General features: G+C 37.9%; 1 protein-coding gene across 1 annotated transcript; it reads right to left on the bottom strand.

Annotated features, from left to right (window-relative positions):
* Positions 1 to 591: 591 nt before the first annotated feature.
* CLIC2 (CLIC family member 2) lies at positions 592 to 25,227 on the bottom strand. The gene is made up of 6 exons (XM_086385919.1): positions 24,619 to 25,227; positions 11,622 to 11,731; positions 11,371 to 11,496; positions 3,938 to 4,044; positions 3,071 to 3,252; positions 592 to 2,462 (listed from the first exon to the last, which is right to left on the bottom strand). The coding sequence occupies exons 1-6, from the start codon at positions 24,673 to 24,675 to the stop codon at positions 2,301 to 2,303; spliced, it is 744 nt and encodes a 247-aa protein (XP_086242045.1). The 5' UTR covers positions 24,676 to 25,227; the 3' UTR covers positions 592 to 2,300.
* Positions 25,228 to 26,405: the final 1,178 nt, after the last annotated feature.

Below are 26,405 nucleotides of genomic sequence, written 5' to 3' on the forward strand. Positions count from 1 at the left end.
GGATGAGATGGTTGGATGGCATCACCGACTCAATGGATATGAGTTTGGATAAACTCTGGGAGTTGGTGATGGACAGGGAAGCTTGGCATGCTGCAGTCCATGGGGCAGCAGAGTCGTGCACGATTGAGCGACTGAACTGATATATAATTTATTATGATAAGAATATAACCATTGACTTCTTCTTCCTTAACTGTTTGTACCAGGTATTGTATGTGTCTAAGGCTTTTTCAGGATTTGTGATGATAATCATATATGTGTTAATATTATATACCATATTAATAAGTAATATATGCATATATTTACTATTATTACTATTACTATTATTATCTGTTATGTATTATTATCACTAATATTAAAACAACCTTTTATTCTTGGAATAAATTCTACTTGTGATTGGATGCTGATAATATTTTATTTAGTACTTTTATATCAACACTTAAAGGTAATATTGGTCTCTATTTCTTCTGTGAGATGGTCTTTAAATTTTTTTTTAATCTATAATGGAGTTATTTTTGGTAATCTTTGCTTACCTAGGAAATTATTCCTATCATCTAGGTTTTGAAGTTTATTTGCATGAGGTCTGCAAAGTAGTCTGTTTTTTAATAATTAATTTTTATTGGAGTATATTTAGTATACAATGATTTGTTAGTTTCAGGTGTACAGCAAAGTGAATCAGTTATACATATATTCACTCTTTTTTTGGATTCTTTCCCCATATAGGTCTTTACTGAGTATTAAGTTGAGTTTCTTGTACAGTAGGTCTTTATAGTTATTTTATATATAGTAGTGTGCATGTGTCAAGGCCATCCCATGTGGCACTACTGGTAAAGAACCCACCTGCCAATGCAAGAAACATAAAAGAGTCATGTTCGATTCCTGGGTCGGGAAGACCCCCCGGAGGAGGGCATGACAACCCACTCCAGTATTCTTGCCTGGAGAATCCCATGGCGTGAGAAGCCTGGCAGGCTACAGTCCGTAGGGTCACAAAGGGTCAGACACGACTGAAGCAACTTAGCATACCACACACACACACACACACACACACATCATATCTTCTTTATCCATTCATCTGTTGATGGACATTTAGGCTGTTTCAGTGTCTTGGCTATTGTAAATAATGCTGCTATGAACATATGGGTGGATGTATCTTTTCAAATTATAGTTCTAAATATATGCCCAGGAATTGGATTGCAGGGTCATATGGTAGCTCCACTTTTAGTTTTTTGAGGAACCTCCATACTGTTCTCTGTAGTGGCTACACAAGTTTACATTCCCACCAGCAGTGTAGGAGGGTTCTCTTTTCTCCACACCCTATCCAGCATTTGTTATTTGTAGACTTTTAAATGATGGTCATTCTGACCAGTGTGGGCTGGTACCTCACTGCAGTTTTGATTTGTATTTCTCTAATAATTGGCGATAGTGAGCATCTTTTCATGTGCCTATTTCATGTACCTGTTAACTCTGTACTCATTGCCTTACTTTTGTTTGAACCTATTAAAACACTGCTTCATTGAGATTTTTTTCTAGGGAATTCCCTAGTGGTGAAGACTCAGCGCTTCCACTGTAAGGGGCATGGTTTCCATCCCTGGTTGGGGAACTGAACTGAGATCCCACATGCCCTGGGGTTGGCCATAAATAAATAAATTTTATCTAACTCCCACCAAGACATATAATAGCACCTGTATTTCTTTTTTGAAGCTGAACTTTGTTTCTTCTCTGAAGGACCATGAGTAAAGTTCAGTTTTTGTTTTCAGATTTGAGTGATTTGATTGCATTTTAAGGTGGACATCTGAGTACATTTAATAATGGAACAGTTTAAAATTCTGTAGAAAAATTTATGATTATTCTCTAAGAATGGTTTACTTTACCCTTTAGTGAATAGCAAGAAGACCTTTTGGTCAGTCAGATGTCTTAGTAAAATTGTTTTAATGATTTAGGTGGAAATGTCTCTAAGGGACAGTTTGAAACCATGACTATATGTCATTTGTAACTTTAGCCATCGGTTGAGCTTGCACACATGATACCTTCTAGGATTTCAGTCAAATGGTAAAAGATATTGACACTTTTCATATAATTTAAAATTGCAGTGGTTGTGCCATGGGAATTAAAAAATGAAATATGAAGACCTGTAAAATACACAGTAAGCAGATAGTTTGGATTAACTAGGTACAGAAAATACAGTATTCTTTTTCATAAGAAAGTTGAATAGAGGAAACAGCATTTTCCATATTCTTATTTCTAAAAGACTTTCTAGTATGATAGCAAGTGAAAAGAGAGATTTTTCTACTGAAAGGGCTGTCCTAACTCTTCTGTTTAGCCACACTTGCATAGGTATTTTCAATTTCTTTGTCTTCTGGACATGTGTGGGTAAATTCTTCACGGGCATAGGCATTGTGGAGATAGCGCCAGACTCCTGAGAATTCTACTGGAATGTCAAAGTCACGGTATTTCTTTGCAGCAACCTAGGGTTTTGGGAAAAAAAAAAAAAAAGAGGAAAAGCAGTTGGTAGTGAGGGGCATCAGTAACATGCCAACTGTGTAAAAATATATCTCAAAGGTCCAGATCATTGAGGACATATTATCTACACAAAAAGTACAAAATAAACTTAAAGAATCTTGGATTTACTACTTTAATGTTCTTTTTCTACATATGTAAACAAAACGTCATGTTTGTAATTATTTTTATATTTATGCTATATTTAATTATAAATATATTTAGAAGAAGGAAGCACAGATAAAGAGCTTGTATCTCTTTACTGGACTAAGAGTTTGTTTAGGGTTCCAACAGTGTCTTACTCCTCAACAATTCTGTGCAATATGTACCCTTGTTTTATAGACAAGACAGTAGGAAAACACCTTCTGATTTAGGAAGAAAGAAGCAAGAAGTGTTTATGTTTTCCAGTGGAGATCATTATGGATTTTTCCTCTGAGGAGGAAAGGAGACATACACTATGCATAACAATGATGAAAAATCAATAATATAAAAACCTCACACTGAATGGTCACTGTGCTTCCTGCTGGCGACTCCCCAGACCCTTCTCAATCATTCAGCCCACCCCGTAAAGACTTACTTTAATAATGTGCAGTTTGGGTAACAAACTACAGTCAGCCAGGGTCAGTTGATTGCCATCCAAGAACAATCTTCTGGAGACTGTGAGTTCCTCAGTACTGTCTGGATCAATTTCATCCAGAAGTGGGGTGTTCAAATAGTCATCCAGACGCTTAAATTCCTTAAGCAGAGATTTTTCAAAGGCTGAGGCAATGAAATAATAGGGTTACATATACATTTGTTGTCTTCATGACTGAATACATTCTCAATACACTTTTCACACATTTAGATATCTCTGTCTTTTCATATTGCTTACACTGACTCTTCAAAATCTATATATTTAACCAAAATGCTCAACTACACACTGATAAGACAGAGGCAGATGTTTAATCAAATGGCAAGTGGAAATATTTTTGGACTTTTCTTGAGGAAGTACATTGGGAGGAGAGTCAAAGAAAGAAAGGTGATGCATATTATCACTAAAGGAGAGTCAGAAAGTGGGAAAAGAGACTCATAGCTCTTCTGATTCAGAGAATAGTAAACCTGTTCAAGAGTGTTTGTGGGAAATGGTAGCTGCTATGGTTTAAGAAACCTTAAAGGTACACACAGCTGGGAGAGTTGGAGGGTTAAGAAATACAATCCTGTAGTTAGTTCACATCTGGCATGCCAATGTTCGAGTTGAGCTAAGTTGGTGATTACTATATTGAATATTAGGTTCTAAATCCAATAAAACTTCATTCAAGGGAATTTCGGAAGAGAGAAAAGAGAACAAGATGAAGAGTATTTCCCAATATATATTATATATTCAGGAAAACCCTATTTTAGTTGAGTCAGAATGTGATTGTGACAATGTGAGAAAAACAAAAAGATTTAAATAAAGATGTCTTACTCTTATTGGCCTCCTTTTGTGTATTCTTAATGTATGCAGAAAACTTGGCAAAGAGATTACAGCCCACATCAAAGGACTCCTTGTTCCTGGGACTCAAGTGAGGATACCTTAAAAAGAAATATCACTGCACATGACATTCACATATAACAAGGCATACACCAGGTGTCCTAGCTTGCACTCTACTGAGAATAGAAGTTTTGGAAAATCGTGCTGGAAACTGAAGGTCCTGAGAAACCTTTCATTGAAAATGTGTCTTTTTTCCAGTCTGAGAATACTTTAGTGGTTAAAATTCACTGGGAAACCAGCTATTTGGAATTTAAAGTTCCTTTATCTGTGAAAACAATGTTTCAAATGACTGTTGGGTCCCCATGGTGGTGGTTTAGTCACTAAGTCATGTCCAACTATTGTGACCCCATGGACTGTAGCCCACCAGGCTCCTCTGTCCATGGGATTTTTTCCAGGCAGGAATACTGGAGTGGATTTCCATTTCCTTCTCCAGGGGATCTTCCTGACCCAGGAATCGAACCCAGGTTTCCTGCATTTCAGGCAAATTCTTTACCGCCTGAGCTATGAGGGAAACCCCACATACTTGATCTTAAAAACCTGTTTGGCAGAAGATAAGTAGTACAAAAAACATGGATTCAAATAACAAAACACATAAAAGTGTAGAGGAGAGGGTGGGGAAAAGAAGCGAAGATGTCTTCCTCTTAGTAATACAAAGTTAACTTAGCATAATACAATAAAATAATGTAATTCACCACATTAACAAATGAACAAAAGCTGTATGATCATGAACAGATGCCTGAAAAGTGTCCAATCAATAAATCAATTCCTATTCAGAAAACCCTGCACTAGCAACTAGAAATGGTTGGGTCCAACATTTAACCATCTTCCTTGATTCCTCTTTGTCTCTATCCCTGCATTTTATCCATTAGCAAGTCCAGCCAGCCTACCTTTAAAAATGTATCTATAATCTGTCCACAACTTGCCACATCCATTGCTTCCTGCCTGGTCCCAAGCCTATATTACTGCAACCATTTTTGATTACAGTAATTCCCCAACATACGAATCTTCAAGGTTCAAACTTTAAAAGATATGAGCTAGATCTGCAGGAGGATGACTTCATTGAACTCCTTGCTGTGCAACACAAGGAGCTCACTAATGAAGACCTGATGGAAGGCCAGAGAAAGGACAGAGAGGCCAGAGGAATAAGTAAGTGAAGAACGGGTGAGGTTTACAACACAGCAAATGGCAAGGGGATTTTCTTTATTTGAGGAGGCACTGTCAGCTTTTGAAACCCAGGACCTGAACCTAGAATGGTACATGAATGTTGCAGCAGGTGTTCAGAATGCAATCCACTGCTACTGTGTCATCTATGGCGAGATATAGAGTAACTACCCTGATATCACTGGACTGTTTCTTCAAGAGGGTGGGTGGAATTGAGTCCATCAAGGAGCCAGACACTGTGCCATCAATGCAGGCATGAGTGACATTGCAGCGCACCCTCTGTCTCTTACTGCTCTTGAGACCTTTCAGCTCTACTATCTCCCACCTTGTCTCCCTCCTCTAGTCAGTAACCCTTCTTGCCTGTTTACTGGATGCCAGCTCCTGGATGCCAGCTGTTGTACTGCAGTACTGCACTTTTCAAGGTGCTGTGCTGTAGATTAAAAATGTTTCCTTTGTTTTTTTGTGCTTGTTTACATTTTATGTATTATTTGTGTGATAAGTATTAAAAACCTATTACAATACAGTACTATATAGCTGATTGTGTCATTGGGGGTTGGTGCGTGCTCAGTGGTGTCTGACTCTGTGACCTGTGGACTGTAGCCTGCAAGGCTCCTCTGACCATGGGATTTTCTAGGTTATTGGGTACATAGCTCAGGTGGTAAAGAATCTGCCTGCATTGCAGGAGACCTGGGTTGGATTGCTGGGTGGGGAAGATCCTCTGGAGAAGGAAATGGCAACCCACTCCAGTATTCTCACCTGGAGAATCCCATAGACAGAGGAGCCTGGCAGGCTACAGTCCATGGGATTGCAAGAGTCGGACACGACTTAGCGACTAAACCACCACCACCAGGCTAACTTCACTGGACTCACAAACAAATTGGACTTATGAACATGCTCTCAGAATAGAAGTTGTTTGTATGTAGGGAACTTCCTGTATCCTCCCTGTCCCATGCTTGTCCCTCACACTCTCAGAATATTCTGCACCTGCTGCCAGAGCCCAAGTCTTCACAGTGGTGTGATCTGATCCCACCTTACCTCTCTGCTTTCATCTCTTCCACTCTCTGCCTTATTCCCATTGACTGCCTTGCTTTTCTTCAAATAGGCCTGACAAGGCAAGGTCCCAGCACAGGTCTTTTCACTTGATCTCCTTTTACATAAAGAGCTTTCCCTCGTATATGCACATGGCCTGCTTCCCTCTTCTTTCAGGTCTTTAAATCTGATATCTCCTCCTAAGTGAGGCCTTTCACTGGCCACCTTATCTGACGTTGCAACCTCTCCCTTGTCCCAAATACCCACTACTTCCCTCCCTTGCTTTACTTTTTCTTCATATTTATCATCATCTAAAATAGTTCATAGTTTGCTTTTTCTCTTGCTTATTTGCTGTCTTCCCTAACTAAAATGTAAGTTCTGCTAGGGCAGAGAGACTTTGCCCGTTTTATTCACTGATGTGTCCCAAGTGCCTAGAATAGTACCTGACACATAATAAATATTCAGTAAACATTTGTTAAATGATGACATGAGTCAATTAATTTCTTTAACTTGGTCAAATGTATCCATCAACAACTTTCAGAAAGTATTTTAAATGGTGAAATGTCACAACTATTCCCTTTAAAGTCAGTAAAGGATGAGGATAATCATGATAACTATGGCTCTTCAATATTGTGCTGAATGTACTAACTTGTGAGACAAGGAAAAATACCATTCTGGGGGTGACTACATTTTGTACATAAAGTTTAGGCAACAAGACAGAAATGCCTATGATTGCTATTATAGTTGACATTTTCTGAGGTTTTAGCAAGTGGAGAAAAACAACAACATAAAGCAATCAGTATAATTATTGGAAGAGAAGTAATAATATAACTGTATACCTATAAAATGCAAGACAAGATTGCCTTTTCTAGCCAAAATAATTGCTAGAATTAATGAGATATTTTGATAAGGTGGCTAAATACAAATCAAACATTAAAGAAATAGCCATAACAAAATGGATATTAGTAACATATTCCACTTACAAAAGTGACAGATATAAAAAATATTTAGAAATAATTTAATATGAAAGGTATAGAACCAAAATAAAAACAGAAATCTACAAAATTTCACCAAATAACACCAGACACTTAAGACAACCTGAGTGTCCATCAGTGGATGGATGAATAAATGTGGTTTTATTCACACACACACACACACAATGGATATTAGCCATGAAAAAGGAGGAAATCCTGCCATTTGTGCCCACATGAATGGATCTTGTGAACATTATGGTAAGTCGGACAGAGAAAGACAAATACTATATGATATCACTTACATATGGAACCTTAAAAAGCCAAACTCATAAAAATAGAGAGTAGAATGGTGGTCACAAGAGACAGGATGGGGAATGGAAGAATTGGGAAGATGTTATTTAAAAGTAAAAACTTGCAACTAGTATATAAATAAGTTCAGGAAATTGAATCCACTGCCTAGAGATTATAGTCAATAATACTGTATTATAAATTTCAAAGTTGCTAATACAGTAGATCTTAACCATTATTACCACTAAAAATAAATGATAATTATGTGATGGAATAGAGGTATTAGCTAATACTAGGTTGGTAAACATACTGTAATATGTAAACGTATTTAATCAACATGTTGTATACCTTAAACTTACACAATGTTATATGACAACTATACTTCAGTACTTTTCAGACACATTTTTCAATGACTGTATGGTATTCCATTGTATGGAGGCATGAAAATTCATTGCTAATTCTGAAGTTTTGAAGTTTAACAAAAGATACAGAGAATAGCATACAAAAAAGAAATGCCCATGTACCCACCATCCATATTTACTAAAAGCCAACATTTTGCCTTTAAAAAAGACTTGAAGGAGCTTTCCACTGGGCATGTGGGCCATGGGTCCTGAAGGATCTCTCAGAGACAGCTGAGATCTTCTGAAAAGACATCAGCGGGGACCCAAGCTATTATACATTGGGAACCAGAAGTTTACTCGAGATCACATGTTAGAAGAAATGCAAACTGATGTATCAGTGAGCTATCACTAAACCCATCTGGGTGACACAGATGTTAAAAGAATGATAATGCATAGTATTAAAGATACTTTGAAAAAGTGTATCCTTGTGGATAAAGCAGTAAAAATTTTTAAAAGATATATGCCATTTGAATTTTGTTCCTGTGAATCTATTCCACAGGAATAAAAACACCAGTACATAAGGACACATGAGAAAGGATGTTATTTATAGCAGTTTGTAGTGATAAAAAAACTGAAAGGAAAGGGAATGTCCATCAGTAGAGGAATCATTTGGCAACTTGCAGCACAATTATAGTAAGCATAAATCTACACTAGTGGAGTTGATGTATATTAAAAAATGCTTTCTGAAGCCAGATAAGCAAGACGCATAAATTATGCTTACTATTATTGTGTTTATATGAGCATAAGAAGGGTATAGAAACATACATCATAGATTATTTTTCATTAGTTACCTTTGGGATCACGAAAAGGTTGGGGAGCAGGTGGTTTGAGGGGATTCAGTAGTAGAGGAAGATGGATGAGGAGAAAATAACAAAATAAGACTCCATACTTAAAGGACAAACTTGGAACAAGTGCTTAAAATACAGGAAGCCATCACTAATGGATGAAAGAGACATAGTATAGGAACACAGAAAAGAATCTTAAATATTATCCCTAGTTTCTTAGGTAGGAAGAATTTTGTACTGATAGACCCTTTTATTTATAATGTATACATAAACATTAAGACTTTACTTTTTTAGAGCAGTTTTAAGCTTACAGCCAGACTTCTGACTGATGAAAACTGTGAGATAATAAATGAGTGATATTTTAAGACACTGAGTTTGTTGAACAACAATTTAAAATGAATACAGTAGTCTTATTATTTTCAGACACTATTCTGGGTGGGCAGAGACGTAGAGCTGTCATTCAAGTGTAGACATTGCAGTTATGGCCTCTAGCTAATTGAGAGATACCTGTTGCCTGGTTTTCTTGTGTTAGGTATGTTCTCTTTTCATGCCATCAGTGATATAATGAGCTAGTCTTCATCAGTCCTCATGGACTTTACACTGCTATTATCCCATACCCTCACTCCCAACCCTCCAATGGTTTCTTCTCTATTTCTAGACTACAGAGAATTTACTTTTTTTAATTTAAGTAAGTTATGCATTTTAAAAATAATTTTAAATGTTATATTGATGGTCTTTGTGTCTTTGAAGTCAAAGGGGGAAGTTTATGCATGATAGACATAATATTTCTCCCCTGCAGAACTAAGAGATCAGACTGAATTAAAGGCTATTTCAAAATTGTAGATCTTCTGAGGGCTATACAATAAAATAAATCTGATTTCTGCTAGTATAAGTGTCCCCAAACCTCATTATGGATTAGACAATGTGGCTAAAATTAAATTAAAATTTTAACACACTACTTGCATCTCATAAAGTTTTAATATATGTAAAAGTTTTCTAATCATATATGGGGTGATCAGGGTGAATCTTTGCAAACTTTTCTAGAAAGAACAAAATAGAGGTCTAAAAATAGGCCATTCAGGTATGACCTAAGTCAAATCCCTTATGATTATACAGTGGAGATGATGAATAGATTCAAGGAATTAGATCTGATAGAGTGCCTATAGAACAATGGACGGAAGTTCGTAACTTTGTACAGGAGGCAGTGACCAAAACCATTGCAAAGAAAAAGAAATGCAAAAAGGTAAAGTGGTTGGGTGAGGAACACTTACAAATAGCTTGAAAAGAAGAGAGGCAAAAAACAAGGGAGAAAGGGAAACATATACCTAACTGAATGAAGAGTTCCAGACAATAGCAAGGAGAGATAACAAGGCCTTGTTAAATGAACAATGCAAATAGAGGAAAACAACAGAAAGGGAAAGACCAGAGATCTCTTCAAGAAAGTTAGAGATATCGAGGGAACATTTCGTGCAAATATGGGCATGATAAAGGACAGAAACTGTATGGACCTAACAGAAGCAGAAGAGATTAAGAAAAGGTGGGAAGAATACACAGAGGAACTATACAAAAAAGGTCTTAATGACCCAGATAACCACGATGGTGTGGTCACTCACCTAGAGCCAGACATCCTGGAATGTGAAGTCAAGTGGGCCTTAGGAAGCATTACTACAAACAAAGCTAGTGGAGGTGGTGGAATTCCAGTTGAGCTATTTCAAATCCTTAAAGATGATGCTGTTAAAGTGCTGCACTCAATATGCCAGCAAATTTGGAAAACTCAGCAGTGGCCACAGGACTGGCAAAGGTTAGTTTTCATTCCAATCCCAAAGAAGGGCAATGCCAAGGAATGCTCAAACTACCACATAATTGCACTCACCTCACATGCTAAAGTAATGGTCAAAATTCTCCAAGCCAGGCTTCAACACTACGTGAGCCATGAACTTCCAGATGTTCAAGCTGGTTTTAGAAAAGGCACAGAACCAGAGATCAAATTGCCAACATCCGGTGTAGCATTGGAAAACCAGGAGAATTCCAGAAAAACATCTACTTCTGCTTCATTGACTACACTAAAGCCTTTGACTGTGTGAGTCACAACAAACTGTGTAAAATTCTTCAAGAGGTGGGAATACTAGACCACCTTACCTGCCTCCTGAGAAACCCGTATGTGAGTCAAGAAGCTACAGTTAGAACTGAACATGGAACAACTGACTGGCTTAAAACTGGGCAAAAAGTTTGACAAGTCTGTATATTTTCACCCTGCTCATTTAACTTATAGGCAGAGTACATCATATGAAATGCTGGGCTGGATGAATCACAAGCTGGAATAAAAATTGCCAGGAAAAATATAAACAACTCACTGGAAAAGACCCTGATTCTGGGAAAGACTTAAGGCAAAATTGGAGAAAAGGGTGGCAAAGGATGAGGTGGTTAAATAACATCACTGACTCAATGGACATAAATCTGAGCAAACTCTGGGAGACAGTGAAGGACAGGGGAGCCTGGCGTGTTGCAGTCCATCAGGTTGCAAAGTGTCAGACACGACTTAGCAACTGAATAACAACAACAAAACAAAAGTTTTCTAATCATATATGGAGTGATCGGGGGGATCTTTGCAAACTTTTCTAGAAAGAGCAAAACTGAAAAGGAAATGTCTAGAAAAATCCTCAACCTGCAATAAATAAGCTGATAAAATAGATCATCTCAAACAATAATATCCTGTAAAAATGCTGTACCTTGGAGGAGCCAGTGTCTGCTCTAGAAACTCCTCAATTTTAATGAAGTCTGTTTTCAACTCCTTGTTATATACCAGGAAGGGCGGATTGGTGCCTGGGGCTAAGTCCTTCAGCTCTTCGGGCTTTCTATGATTATTGAAAATAAGCAGAGTTAGGCTTCTAGATAAAGTACATATTATGCAAACACCAAGATTGTATTGGTGTCTACTGATTTTAACCCCCAGAATAAAACATGTCCTGATTTCTCTTACCTGGCCATGTCAACAGTAGTCACATTGAATTTAACTCCTTTAAGCCAGAGGATCATAAAAAGGCGTTGACTAAAGGGACAATTTCCAATACTCTCCCCATCACTTCCAGCCTATTAAGATAAAGAAAGGCTTCCTTCATTCATTTGCTCAACAAATATTTACTGAATGCTTACTGTGAAATGAGCAAGTTGTTAGAGACAAAGTTGGAAGTCCTTAATCTCAAGGATTCTACAATCTGTGGGCAGAGAGTGCTAATGAAGCAAATAATTTTATTGTATATAAAATATGTGATGAGTTTATAATAATGATAAATTTTATACATTACCAATATTTATATAACCATTTCAGATATTCCAAAATTTTGTTACTCTAAATACTTCAGTAACAAATGTTTCCAAGCATACAACTTGTTCCATTTCTAAGATTATATATTTAGAATTCATCTTTAAAATCAGAATGCTGACTAAACATTAACTGCATTTTCCATTTTGATAATCCTGCCAAATTTCTTTCTTGAAATATGTGTTCCATATTTTCATTGGATATTTGATTTCCTTATTCTGTGAACTGTTTGCTCATGACAATTTTATATTTTTTATTAAGATTATGACTTTTTCCTTATTAGTTTGGAAAAATTATTTGTCTACTAAAGACACTAACTCTTTTTGATACATTACATGTAATTTTTTGAAGTCTCATGTAAAATTAAAATTTTAAATAAAATCTTACACTGTTTTGCTTTGTAAAATCTGTTTTTTTCTGATATGTGTATACAGCTGTTATATACATCAGAATTGCAAAGAAAAAATATTTTCTTATTTTGTTTTACTATAAACATGTCCTCTTGTGTTTTTTTCTACTACCTTTAGGGTTTTCTTTTTACATTTGTTTCATCTATTAATATTTAGAATTTATTTTCACATAAGTAGTGTGTTGGGACTCCAGCTTTATTATTGTTATTATTTTACAAATAGATACATGCACCTGTATGTTCATTGCAGCCTTATTATGATTGCCAAGATATGGAGTCAACTTAAATGTACATTGACAGATGAATGGATTAAGAAGATATGGTGTGTATATACAATGGAATACTACTCAACCATAAAAAGAAGGAAACAACACCATTTGCAGCAACAAGAATGAACCTAGAGATTATCATCCTAAGTGAAGTAAGCCAGACAAAGATAAATATAGATATCACTCATATGTGGAAACTAAAATATGACACAAATGAACTTATCTGTAAAACAGAAAAAGGCTTACAGATGTAGAGAAGGGACTGTGGTTGCCAAGGAGGGTGTCGAGGGAGGGATGGAGTGGGAGTTTGGGATTAGCAGATGCAAATTATTATTAGATGAAGTCATTAAGGTCGAACCCTTATGATGGGATTAATGGCCATATAAGAAGGGATCAGAGAGCTCCCTCCCCTGCATTGCTCTTTCTTCACTTTCCCCTACAACCATGCATACAAGTTTGAAGCAAAGAAGGCACTTATCTATCATAAAACAGGAACAGCGTTTTCACCTGAAACTGACCATTCTGCAACCTTGATCTTGGACATAATTCTTATATTTTGGTAAGTTTTCTTTTTCTTGGCAGTGACTGCAACAGAGGAAATAGCATTCATTGTTGCTCTTTGTGGCGTCTGAGAGTGAAGAGATATGGGAAGAGACAACCAGTCTTGGCAGTCTGAACTTCTTTTGTAACAGAAGTCAGACTAAAGATCCAATCATAAATGGGGTTAGTGAATGGAATCTTGATTACCGGTGGGAGGCAGGAAGAACAATAAAGTCTGATAATAGTTACAGCAGGAAGGGCGGGTTGCTTTTGGTAAAAGGAAAGGCAGAACACTGAGGTGTGGGGGAAATGCAGTACAATTTTACAGGAAAACTGAAACTTTTTCTGTTGTTTATAATAATGCTGATTTAAAGTGCCATTACACAAAATGTATGAATATACAATAGAGAAAAAGACAGTCTCCTTTCAATAAGTGGTGCTGTGAAAACTGGACAGCTACGTGTAAAATAATGAAATTAAAATATTCTCTAAAACCATAAACAAAAATAAACTAAAAATGGATTAAAGACCTAAATGTAAGACCAGATACTATAAATCTCTTAGAGGAAAACTTAAGCAAAACACTTTATGACATAAATAGGAGCAAGATCTTTTTGGATCCACCTCCTAGAGTAATGAAAATAAAAGCAAAAATAAACAAATGGGATATAATTAAATATAAAAACTTTTGCACAGCAGAGGAAACCATAAACCAGAGAAAAATACAACCCATAGAATGGGAGGAAATACTTGCAAATGAAGCAACTGACAAGGGATTAATTTCCAAAATATACAAATAGCCCAAACAGCTCAGTATAAAAAAACCAAACAGCCCAATCAAAAAGTGGGCATAAGGTCTAAATAGACATTTGTCCAAAGAAAATATACAGGTGGCTTATAATCACATGAAAAGATGTTCAACATCTCTCATTATTAGAGAAATGCAAATCAAAACTACAACAAGGTATTATCTCACACTGGCCAGAAAGGCCATCACCAATCTACAGACAATAAATGCTGGAGAGGATATGAAGAAAAGGGAACCCTCCTATATTCCCTGGTGGCTCAGACGGTAAAGTGTCTGCCTGCAATGCGGGAGACCCAGGTTCGATTCCTGGGTCGGGAAGATCCCCTGGAGAAGGAAATGGCAATCCACTCCAGCACTCTTGCCTGGAAAATCCCATGGACGGAGGAGCCTGATAGGCTACAGTCCATGGGGTTGCAAAGAGTCAGACACGACTGAGCGACTTCACTTTCCTATATTGTTGGTGGGAATGTAAGTTTGTGCATTTACTATGGAGAACAGTATGGAAGTTCCTGAAAAAACTGAAAATAGAACTACCATATGACCCAGCAATCCCAGACCTTAGCATATATTCAGAGAAGACTATAATCTGAAAAGGTACATGCACTTCAATGTTCATTACAGCATTGTTTACAATAGCCAATACATGGAACCAACCTAATTGTGCATTGACAGATGAACGGATAAAGAAGATGTGGTATATATACACAAAGGAATATTACTCAGCCATAAAAAGGAATGAAATAATGCCATTTGCAGCAACACGAATGGACCTAGAGATTGTCATACTGGGTGAAGTAAGCCAAATATCATATGATATTACTTATATGTGGAATCTAAATATGATGGAAATTAACTTATTTACCAAACAGAAACAGACTTAGACTTAGAAAATAAACTTATGGTTACCAAGGGGGAAGGTGGGAGGAGGGATAAATTGGGAAATTGGGATGGACACTGACACACTGCTATATTTCAAATGGATAACCCAAACTTTAAATGATACAATCAAACAGTTCGACCTAATTGATATCTATAGGACATTTCACTCCAAAACAATGAATTTCAGCTTTTTCTCAAGTGCACATGGAACATTCTCCAGTATAGATCACATCCTGGGCTATAAATCTATCCTTGGTAAATTCAAAAACATTGAAATCATTTCAAGAATCTTTTCTGATTGCAATGGTAAGATTAGATGTCAACTACAGGGAAAAAACTATTCAAAATACAAACATATGGAGGCTAAACAACAAATTTCTGAATAACCAACAAATCACAGAAGAAATAAAAAAGGAAATCAAAATATGCATAGAGACAAATGAAAGTGAAAACATGACAACCCCAAACCTATGGGATTCAGTAAAAGCAGTGCTAAGGGGATGGTCAAACTTACCTCAAGAAAGAAGAAAAAAATAAAATAAATAACCTAACTTTACACCTAAAGCAACTAGGAAAAGAAGATATGAGAACCCCAGGGTTAGTAGAAGGAAAGAAATCATAAAAATTAGGACAAAAATAAGTAAAAAAGAAACAAAGAGACTATAACAAAAATCAACAAAACTAAAAGCTGGTTTTTCAAGAAGATAAATAACATAGACAAACCATTAGCCAGACTCATCAGGAAAAAAAGGCAGAAGAATCAAATCAACAAAAATGAAAATGCAGAAATTACAGCAGACAACATAGAAATACAAAGGATCATAAGAGACTACTATCAACAACTATATGACAATAAGATGGACAACTTGGAAGAAATGGACGAATTCTTAGAAAAGTATAACCTTCCAAAACTGAACCAGGAAGAAATAGAAAATCGTAACAGACCCATCATAAGCACAGAAATTGAAACTGTAATCAAAAAATTCCAGCAAACAAAAGCCCAGGTCCAGACGGCTTCACAGCTGAATTCTACCAAAAATTTAGAGAAAAGCTAACACCTATCCTATTCAAACTCTTCCAGAAAATTGCAGAGGAAGGCAAACTTCCAAAATCATTCTATGAGGCCACCTTCACCCGGATACCAAAACCAGACAAAGATGACACCAAAAAAGAAAACTACAGACCAATATCACTGATGAACATAGATGCAAAAATCCTCAACAAAATTCTAGCAAACAGAATCCAACAACACATTAAAAGATCATACATCATGACCACGTGGGCTTTATCCAGGGATGCAAGGATTCTTCAATATTCACAAATCAATTAATGTAATACACCACATTAACAAATTGAAAAATAAAAACCATATGATTTTCTCAATAGATGCAGGGAAAGCCTTTGACAAGATTCAACACCCATTTAAGATAAACCTTCTCAGAAAACACACATAGAAGGAATATACCTCAACACAATAAAAGCCATATATGACAAACCCACAGCAAACATTATCCTCAATGGTGAAAAATTGAAAGCATTTCCCCTAAAGTCAGGAACAAGACAAGGGTGCCCACTCTCACCACTACTATTCAACATAGTTTTGGAAGTTTTAGCAACAGCAATCAATGAAGAAAAAAGAAATAAAAGGAATCCAGATTGGAAAAGAAGAAGTAAAACTCTCACTGTTTGCAAATGACATGATCCTCTACATAGAAAACCCTAAGATACCACCAGAAAATTATTAGAGCTAATCAATGAATATAGTAAAGTTGAAGGATATAAAATTAATACACAGAAATCCCTTGCATCCTATACACTAACAGTGAGAAAACAGAAATTAAAGAAACAATCCCACTCACCATTGTGACAAAAAGAATGAAATATTTAGGAATAAATCTACCTAAAGAAACAAAAGACCCATATATAGAACACTATAAAACGCTGATGAAAGAAATCAAAGAGAACACAAATAGATAGAGAAATATACCATGTTCATGGATTGGAAGAATCAATATGGTGAAAATGAGTATACTACCCAAAGCAATCTATAGATTCAATGCAATCCCTATCAAGCTGCCAACGGTATTTCTTACAGAACTAGAACAAATAATCTCACAATTTGTATGGAAATACAAAAAACCTCAAATAGCCAAAGCAATCTTGGGAAAGAAGAATGGAACTGGAGGAATCAACCTGCCTGACTTCAGACTATACAACAAGGGTACAGTCATCGAGACAGTATGGTACTGGCACAAAGACAGAAATATAGATCACTGGAACAAAATAGAAAGCCCAGAGATAAATCCATGCACCTATGGACACCTTATCTTTGACAAAGGAGGCAAGAATATACAATGGAGAAAAGAGAATCTCTTTAACAAGTGGTGCTGGGAAAACTGGTCAACCACTTGTAAAAGAATGAAACTAGAACACTTTCTAACACCATACACAAAAATAAACTCAAAATGGATTAAAGATCTAAATGTAATACCAGAAACTATACAACTCCTAGAGGAAAACATAGGCAAAACACTCTCCGACATAAAACACAGCAGGATCCTCTATGACCCACCTCCCAGAATATTGGAAATAAAAGCAAAATTAAACAAACCAGGCCTAATTAAACTTAAAACCTTTTGCACAACAAAGGAAACTATAAGCAAGGTGAAAAGACAGCCTTCAGAATGGGAGAAAATAATAGCAAATGAAGCAACTGACAAAGAATTAATCTCAAAAATATACAAACAGCTCCTGCAGCTCAATTCCAGAAAAATAAATGACCCAATCAGAAAATGGGCCAAAGAACTAAACAGACATTTCTCCAAAGAAAACATACAGATGGCTAACAAACACGTGAAAGATGCTCAGCATCACTCATTATCAGAGAAATGCAAATCAAAACCAAAACGAGGTACCATCTCACACCAGTCAGAATGTCTGCTTTCAAAAAGTCTACAAACAATAAATGCTGGAGAAGGTGTGGAGAAAAGGGCTCCCTCTTACACTGTTGGTGGGAATGTAAACTAGTACAGCCTCTATGGAGAACAGTGTGGAGATTCCTTAAAAAACTGGAAATAGAACTGCCATATGACCCAGCAATCCCACTGCTGGGCATACACACCGAGGAAACCAGAATTGAAAGAGACATGTGTATCCCAATGTTCATCGCAGCACTGTATACAATAGCTAGGACATAGAAGCAACCTAGATGTCCATCAGCAGACAAATGGATAAGAAAGCCATGGTACATAAACACAATGGAATATTACTCAGCTGTTAAAAAGCATTTGAATTAGTTCTAATGAGGTGGATGAAACTGGAGCCTATTACACAGAGTAAGGTATGTCAGAAAGAATAACACCAATACAGTATATTAATGCATATATACAGAATTTAGAAAGATGGTAACGGTGACCCTATATGCTAGACAGCAAAAGAGACATAGATATAAAGAACAGACTTTTGGACTCTGAGGGAGATGGCGAGGGCTTCCCTTGTAGCTCAGTTGGTAAAGAATCCACCTATAATGCAGGAAACCCGGGTTTGATTCCTGGGTTGGAAAGATCACCTGGAGAAGGAAATGGCTACCCACTCCAGTATTCCTGCCTGGAGAATCCCATGAACTGTAGCCTGCCAGGCTCCTCTGTCCATGGGGTCATAAGAGTTGGACACAACTTAGCGACTAAATCACCACCAGGTGAAGGCCAGGGTGGGATGATTTGAGAGAATAGCATTGAATCATGTATATACTATATGTAAAATAGATGACCAGTCCCAGTTCGATGAAACAGGGCACTCAAAACCAATGCACTGGTACAACCCTGAGGGATAAGATGCAGAGGGAGGTGGGAGGGGAGTTTGGCACAGGGGGACACATGTACACCCATGGCTGATTCATGTCAATGTATGTCAAAAACCACCACAATATTGTAAAGTAATTAGCCTCCAATTATAATAAATAAATTAATTTCAAAATTAAAATGGATAACCAGTAAGGACCTACTGTATAGCACAGGAAACACTGGTCAAAATTATATAAACAACCTAAATGGGAAAAGAATCTGAAAAAAATGAATATGTGTATATGTATAACTGATTCACTTTGCTGTATACCTGAAACTAAATCAACTCTACTCCAATATAAAATAAAAATTAAATAAAAAATAAAGTGCCATTACACAAAATGTTGGGCTTTCCAGGTGGCACTAGTGGTAAAGAACCCACTTGTCAATGCAAGAGACACAAGAGACCCAGGTTAGATCCCTGCATCCAGAAGATCCACTGGAGGAGGGCATGTCAACTCACTTGAGTATTCTTGCCTGGAGAATCCTATGGATAGAGGAGCCTGGCGGGCTGAAGTCCATGGGGTCACAAAGAGTTGGGCATGACTAAGTGAGTGAGCACATACACACACAAATTGTGAAGCCTGATTGATAAATTACCTACTTCCAGCTGGCAAAGACAGGATGTGGTCATTCACCAGAACATTTTCTCTTTGTGTTTGTGATCTAAGTTTCTAAGTGTAAAAAATAACAACAACTGCAACATCTGACATTTATTGTTTACTATGTTAAAAACTATGGTGTCTTACGTATTTATTTGATTTAATCCTTACAGTGAAGATGGTTCTGTGAGGGAGGTTCTATCATTACTCCATACAGATACGGAAAGAGGCTCAGAGAAGCTGACTTGCTCAAGTACTCTCACCTAGACAAGAGTTGAACACATATACTCTTCTCATGTAGCAAATCCATTACTATCTACTGCAGAACCCACACTCCTTAAACCCTGCTTTCTCCAAATTAATATTTTTATTGGATTTGTTATTAATCAGAAAAGGCAGAGGAACCAGAGATCAAATTGCAAACATCCTTTGAATCATAGAAAAAGCAAGAAAATCCCAGAAAAAAACATCTACTTCTGCTTCATTGACTATGCTAAAGCCTTTGACTGTGTGGATGACAAGAAACTGTGGAAAATTCTTAGAGATGGAAATACCAAACCACCTTACCTGCTTCCTGAGAAACCTGTATGCAGGTCAAGAAGAACTGGACATGGAACAATAGACTGGTTCAAAATTGGGAAAGGAGTATGCCAAGGTTGTATATTGTCACCCTGCTTATTTATCTTCTATGCAGAGTACATCATGTGAAATGCCAGGCTGGATGAATCACAAGCTGGAATCAATGTTTCTGGGAGAATTATCAATAACCTCAGATAAGAAATGACACCACCCTTTTGGCAGAAAGCGAAGAGGAACTAAAGAGCATCTTGATGAAGGTAAAAGAAGAGAGGGGAAAAGCTTGCTTAAAACTCAACAGTCCAAAAACTAAGATCATGGCATCCAGTCCAATCATTTCATGGCAAATAGATGGGGAAACAATGAAACAGTGAAAGATTTTATTTTCTTGGGCTCCAAAATCACTGCAGACACTGACTGCAGCCATGAAATTAAAATGCTTCTTCCTTGAAGAAAAGCTATGACAAACCTAGGCAGCATATTAAAAAGCAGAGACATTACTTTGCTGACAAATGTTTGTAGAGTCAAATCTGTGGTTTTTCCTGTAGTCATGTATGGATGTGAGAGTTGGACCCTAAAGAAGGCTGAGTACCGAAGAATTGATGCTTTCAAGCTGTGGTGTTGGAGAAGACTCTTGACAGTCGCTTGGACAGTAAGGAGATTGAACCAGTCAAACCTAAAGGAAATCAACCCTGAATTTTCACTGGAAGGACTAATGCTGAAGCTGAAGCTCCAAAAGTTTGGCCACCTGATGGCCAGCTGACTCATTAGGAAAGACTCTGGTGCTGGTAAAGGTTGAAGGCATGAGGTAAAAGGGATGACAGAGGATGAAATGGTTGGATGGCATTACCGAGTCAATGGACATGAGTTTGAGCAAACTCCAGGAGATGGTGAAGGACAGGGAAGCTTGGCGTGCTGCAGTCTATGGGGGTTGCAAAGAGTCAGACATGACTGAGCAACTGAACAACAACAACAACAACAACAACAAAGTCTTTATGATTGTCTTTATAATAGTTCTAATTTGAAAACAGTCTGGTTAGAGAATAGTATCATTTTCTATCTCAAATTTATCAATAAAGACAAAAATATTTTATTCAGGATTTTGGCCCAAATGTTAAAGTCTATAATGTTATGGGCTTCCCTCGTGGCTCAGATGGTAAAGAATCTGCCTGCAATGCAGGAGACCTCGGTTCAGTTCCTGGGTTGGGAAGATCCTCTGGAGAAGGGATAGGCTACCCACTTCAGTAGTCTTGGGCTTTGCTGGTGGTTCAGATGGTAAAGAATCTGCCTGCAATGTGGGATACCTGGGTTTGATCTCTGGGTTGGAAAGATCTCCTGGAGAAAGGCATGGTAACCCATTCCAGTATTCTTGCCTGGACAATCTCTATGAACAGAAGAGCCTGGAGGGCTATAGTCCATGGGGTTGCAAAGAGTCAGACATGACTGAGTGATTAAGCATAGCACACATGTTATCTACAAATCTGTGAAAACTTAATTTTAGACTGGTAGCTGCTGCTGCTGCTACTAAGTTGCTTCAGTCGTGTCCAACTCTGTGTGACCCCATGGACAGCAGTCCAACAGGCTCCTCTATTCATGGGATTCTCTAGGCAAGAATACTGGAGTGGGTTGCCATTTCCTTCTCCATTAGACCAGTAGAGTAGAGAACACAAAAACTCCATTTATCAGTGAACAGCAAACAAATAAGACAACCTCTGCATCTAGAAAAAATAAAATGTGTTCTTTTAGAAAATCCTTTCTTAGTTCCCAGATATAAATCTTGCCCAAGTCATTCAGAGGTGAAAGGCAATGTTTTCACTAGCTACATGGAACACACGGGTGTGTGTGATATGAATTCTTAATTGTGATAGGAAAAAACTTACTTTCTTTTAGGGATCCCATCAATGCTATTGGGAAATTGTGGTAGGTTTCCTAGAGGTAGCTGGGAAAATTGCAGTTATTTAATCCTGGGAAAGACACCACAGTATAAATGAGATACAGTTGCTTTTTAAGCTTTGTCATTAACATTTTCACTTCTCTCAATCCCTATTCTCCCTCATAGTATCTTCTACAGAATTTCTAGAGATCTTTGGAATCAATCTTGCATGTGTGCATGCTAAGTCACTCAGTCATGTCCAACTCTGCGACCCTATGGACTGTAGCCTGCTGGGCTTCTCTGTCCACGGGATTTTCCAGGCCAGAATACTGGAGTGGGTTGCCATTCCCTTCTCCAGGGGATGTTCCCGACCCAGGGATTGAACCCACCTCTCTAATGTCTCCTGCATTACAGGCAGATTCTTTACCACTGGCACCACTTGTAAAGCAAAGCAAAACAAAAACCCAGACCAGATGATAGTCAAGGTTCTTTCAGAAAATCTGTGACTTGTGTCAACATCATTAGATAAGCTTACATCTAGAGGATTTCATCTAATGAAATTCTGAGAAATTTTACTAAAAAGTGTGCCCAAGTGAAAATAATTAAGATTATGCACAGCTATTTTAATTTCCCAGGTGGTACAGTGGTAAAGAATCTGCCTGCAAATGCATGAGATGCAAGAGACGTGGGTTTGATCTCTGGGTCTGGAAGATCCCCTAGAGAAGGAAATGGCAACCCACTCCAGTAGGCTACAGTCCATGGGGTTGCAAAGAGTTGGACATGACTTAGCCACTGAAAATGCACACACAAAACAGCTATTTAAAAGGACTGGAATTTTAACCCAGCCATTTATTAGCTATGTAACCTTAGGCAAAACCACCTAGCTACTCTTTTATTTAATTTCTGTACCCATAAAATAGAGTTAATAATAAACCACTTAGCACAGGCCCTGACATATAGTAAGTACTCAGTAAGTTATCAGTTTTTAACCTGAAAGTTATTGTTTAATTTAACATTTGCTCCTCCAACGTGTGACTTCCTAACTTCTACTGTCTAGATAACCATGCAAATCATAGGAAGTCTATGAAGATAAACACACAGATCAGTGCCAGCAATGGGTTAGAGGAATTTTGTTGGATTGAATAAATAAGTTTAGACAAAAGACACTAGTTACCCTATGAAGAGACTTATTACCTCTGGTTTGAAATTGGTAGGTATAAAAAGCCAGTTAGGAAGTTAAGGCTTATTTAGATTTGCTGGAATCTAGAGGTAGGAGATGGAGAAGGAAATGGCAATCCATTCCAGTACTCTAGGCTCTAGCCTGGGAAATCCCATGGACAGAGGAGACTGGCAGGCTATATTCCATGGGGTTGCAAAGAGTTGGACACAACTGAGTGACTAAACAGCAATAACAAGAGGTAGGAGAAGTGGCTCTTATGCCCCACAGTCCAGCAAACACTTAGTTGCATTCTTTTTCTGTGTAGGAATTCAAGAGTCTCTCTCTCCCCCATAATTTTGAAAAGGCAGATTAACTATGTACTTGGTGTATATATGTTAAAAAAAAAAGTGAAAGTAGAAGTGTTAGTCTCTCAGTCGTGTCTGACTCTTTGTGACGCCATGGACTATAGCCCACCAGGCTCCTCTGTCCGTGGAATTCTCCAAGCAAGAAGAATGGAGTGGGTTGCCATTCCCTCCTCCAAGGTATCTTCCTGACCCAGGGATCTAATGTGCGTCTCTTATGTCTCCTGCATTGCAGACAGATTCTTTACTGTCTGAGTCACCAGGGTATAAAAGTATTACTTTGGCTAACAGGTGTTTAATCTAATATTTGGTAAGCACGCCTTACTTGTGTCTTTGTAGGCCATCAAGAGGAGATGTAGTTTTAGAGGCAAATTACTTAACCTTTGTTTCCTTAGCTTACTTATCTAGAAATCATGAGAACGATATTACTACCAATACTACGTATAATACTACTTTACTTTTATTAACCTATCCTCCTAAACTAAAGGATATAATATATGTAAAGTGTTTAGAAAAGGGTCAAGCATAATATGAATTTGTTATTATTATCATCATCCTGAATACTTCCAATAGTAAATGAAAATATATAGAAAATAGTTAATATAGGCAAAGATTTAGGAAACTATGTAGTTTCTACTTGGAATAACCCATACAAATTGTTTCTTTTTCTTGATGAGCTAATTTAGAAACACATGTTCCTTTCTCCTGCTTTAGGGGTTTTCCAAAGGGCTTTTCTTAAAAGTTAAGATGTTTAAAAAAAACCAAGGCAAAATGCCTGCTGCTCACATAACAGGCACATAAACACTCCTGGCTTTTCCCTCCTATGGTGTTCATGTGACACTGCTGTGATGTTCATCCATTGTAAGAGAATTTTAGAAAGCTCTATTTGGATCATGGGTGGGAATGAGGCTATTGGGCCATTTTTGGCCCTCTCCTCACATTCAGGCCTTCGAAAATCTATCCAATAAAACATAGATTGTGAGACCTGGAAAGAATTAAGGATCATTTTGTCAGGATACTTCATTGTATAGATAGAGAAACAAAGAGGTCCACGGTTACAAAGGAAGCCACTGAGAATACAATTTAGTTGTTCTGACTACTAACCAGTCTAGTTGTCTTTCCACCATATCTTCTTGCTTTTTTCAGATGGGATGTTTTTCTATTGCTATCTAAGAGCAGCCAAACACCCAAGCATTTTTCAAGGACTCAGAGTAGGTACATAATCGCAAATTTATTTCCTATCTCTAGCTGAAATGTTGACTTTTTAAAAAGGAGCTGAGGTCCAGTGTCAAGAAAAAATACATTCTGTATGCTGTCATTAGAGCTAGAAACTTACCTTCACAAAAAGCTCAATTTCAGGGTCTGCTTCACTGCTGGGCCTTGGGCCTGCCATCTGTCTGTTTTTAGTGGCAGTTGTCAGCCCTCTGCCTTCTGCACAGTCCACAGTACTCACAGATTGGTTTCTTCCAATTTTATCCAAAGGCTTAAATGCAGGTTGTGCTTTAAGAGGGAAATCCAGCTTCTAATAGTCAGAACTGGGCTAGTCTCTCTTCAAGAGGAGGGGTGCAGAAAATTCTAGATGGTTGAGAGCGGCTCTTGAATTTGTTTTCCTTCTTCCTCTTGACCTAACATTTGAATCAAGGAGGAGCCAACTGGGTGTGTATAAACTGGCTGGCTAGAAGGGTGGGGGTGTTTCCAGAGACGCTTCAGTGCTATGAGTCAGCATAGAGAAACACATACACACAAATACACAAGCATTTTCAATATATCAAGCAGACCAGATGTTCTCTAGAGCTTCCCTTTGAATCCTGGGCTTCATGCCCAGAAAATGGCCCCTTATGCTGTTCTGTAACCTGACAGCAGCAAAAAGCTCTTCCAGGAAAAGGTCCAGAAATCATTCAGGTTTTAACATTGAAAAGGATGTTTATCTAATGACACTGCCTTTGGTTTGAAAAGAAGTATACTTCATCAAAAGTCTCCAACCTCAATTCTACTGCTGACACAGCCAGATTTCCCCTCTGGGGTGCAAATTTCACTTCTCTTCTATAATCGGGGAATGTTCAACGGAAGGGTTGAGTCTGGGGGCGTCTTTTGCATGTTTCTCTGTTTCTGGGAATAGTGGACTCATTCTCTGTTTCTGGGAATGGTGGACTAGAAGGGATCACTTCCTGGTTTTAGTATCTGTATGAGGAACCACAAGCAGCTCTGTATCTCTGCTTGTCAACTTTGGAAACAGCAGTAAAATATCCTAACTGATCACTCATTCTCTGCAGTGTTTCTGGCAGCTGTGTTTTCTGCCTGTCAGGATGAGGTGGGGTGGGGTGGACTCAGGCCCTGGGTGAATACACCCTTCTGATGGAAAGAGTCTCTTTCTACTTGGAGCCAAAGTGAACATGGATCCACAAGCTGGGCACCATTGCGACCCTCTCTACAACACCACATGTCCCCCATGCTCATATGGGCTGTACATGCACCTGCTGTTGCCCACATGTAAATAATTTGCAGGACAATTTACAGGCTTTGGGCAAAATCTGGTCTCTGCCACGCCCGCAGGGTTTAAACAAGGAGTGGCCGCTGGTTATAAATTTGAATGTCCTTTAGGATGGGGGACCTGATGATTTCCCAAGTGATCAACAGGGTGAGAGGGAACTTCTGCTAGACATCTGCTGAGCTGACCTCGTGGGTGAACATAGGACTGGCTGTTTGGCAGGACCCCGTGGAGGCTTTGGTCAAATTTTTCCTCTGTTCATTCACACTGTCACTCGGAAGACAATCAGTGAATACTTCCTCTGTGCCAGGATGCTGATCCACTCTGAGATGAGCAGCACAGGAGGACAGTAATTTTGAGAGGACAACAGAAATTCAACTTGAAGCATGCTAAGTCCGCGGCATCCTCACTCTTCCTCATTCCTAATATCTGATCAGTGCAAAATCTTGCCACTTCTGCGTCCTGAATATTTTTTTGTAAACCCACTCACTTCTCTTTCCTCCCCTGTTACTCAGAATTTCAACCCAGCAACACTCTTTCTTTTTCTGTTAATTACAAAACTGTATTAAAGGACCCAAGTCTTTGCTTGACCCTCAGTCCTCAGGGGAAAAATCTCCACTCCTACCATAACCACA

Source organism: Bos grunniens, chromosome X (assembly GCF_055505025.1).
Source record: "Bos grunniens cultivar Pamir isolate PY7600 chromosome X, Bosgru_T2T1.0, whole genome shotgun sequence".
In the NCBI taxonomy this organism is placed as follows: Eukaryota; Metazoa; Chordata; class Mammalia; order Artiodactyla; family Bovidae; genus Bos; species Bos grunniens.

Excerpts from the sequence above, each read along its gene's own strand:
- CLIC2 (XM_086385919.1), bottom strand. The coding sequence starts at position 24,675 with ATGGCAGGCCCAAGGCCCAGCAGTGAAGCAGACCCTGAAATTGAGCTT. Across the intron at positions 4,045-11,370 it reads CAGACACTGGCTCCTCCAAG|GTATCCTCACTTGAGTCCCA; the intron begins GTACAGCATTTT and ends TTTCTTTTTAAG. Across the intron at positions 3,253-3,937 it reads ACAAAAGGAGGCCAATAAGA|CCTTTGAAAAATCTCTGCTT; the intron begins GTAAGACATCTT and ends TCATTGCCTCAG.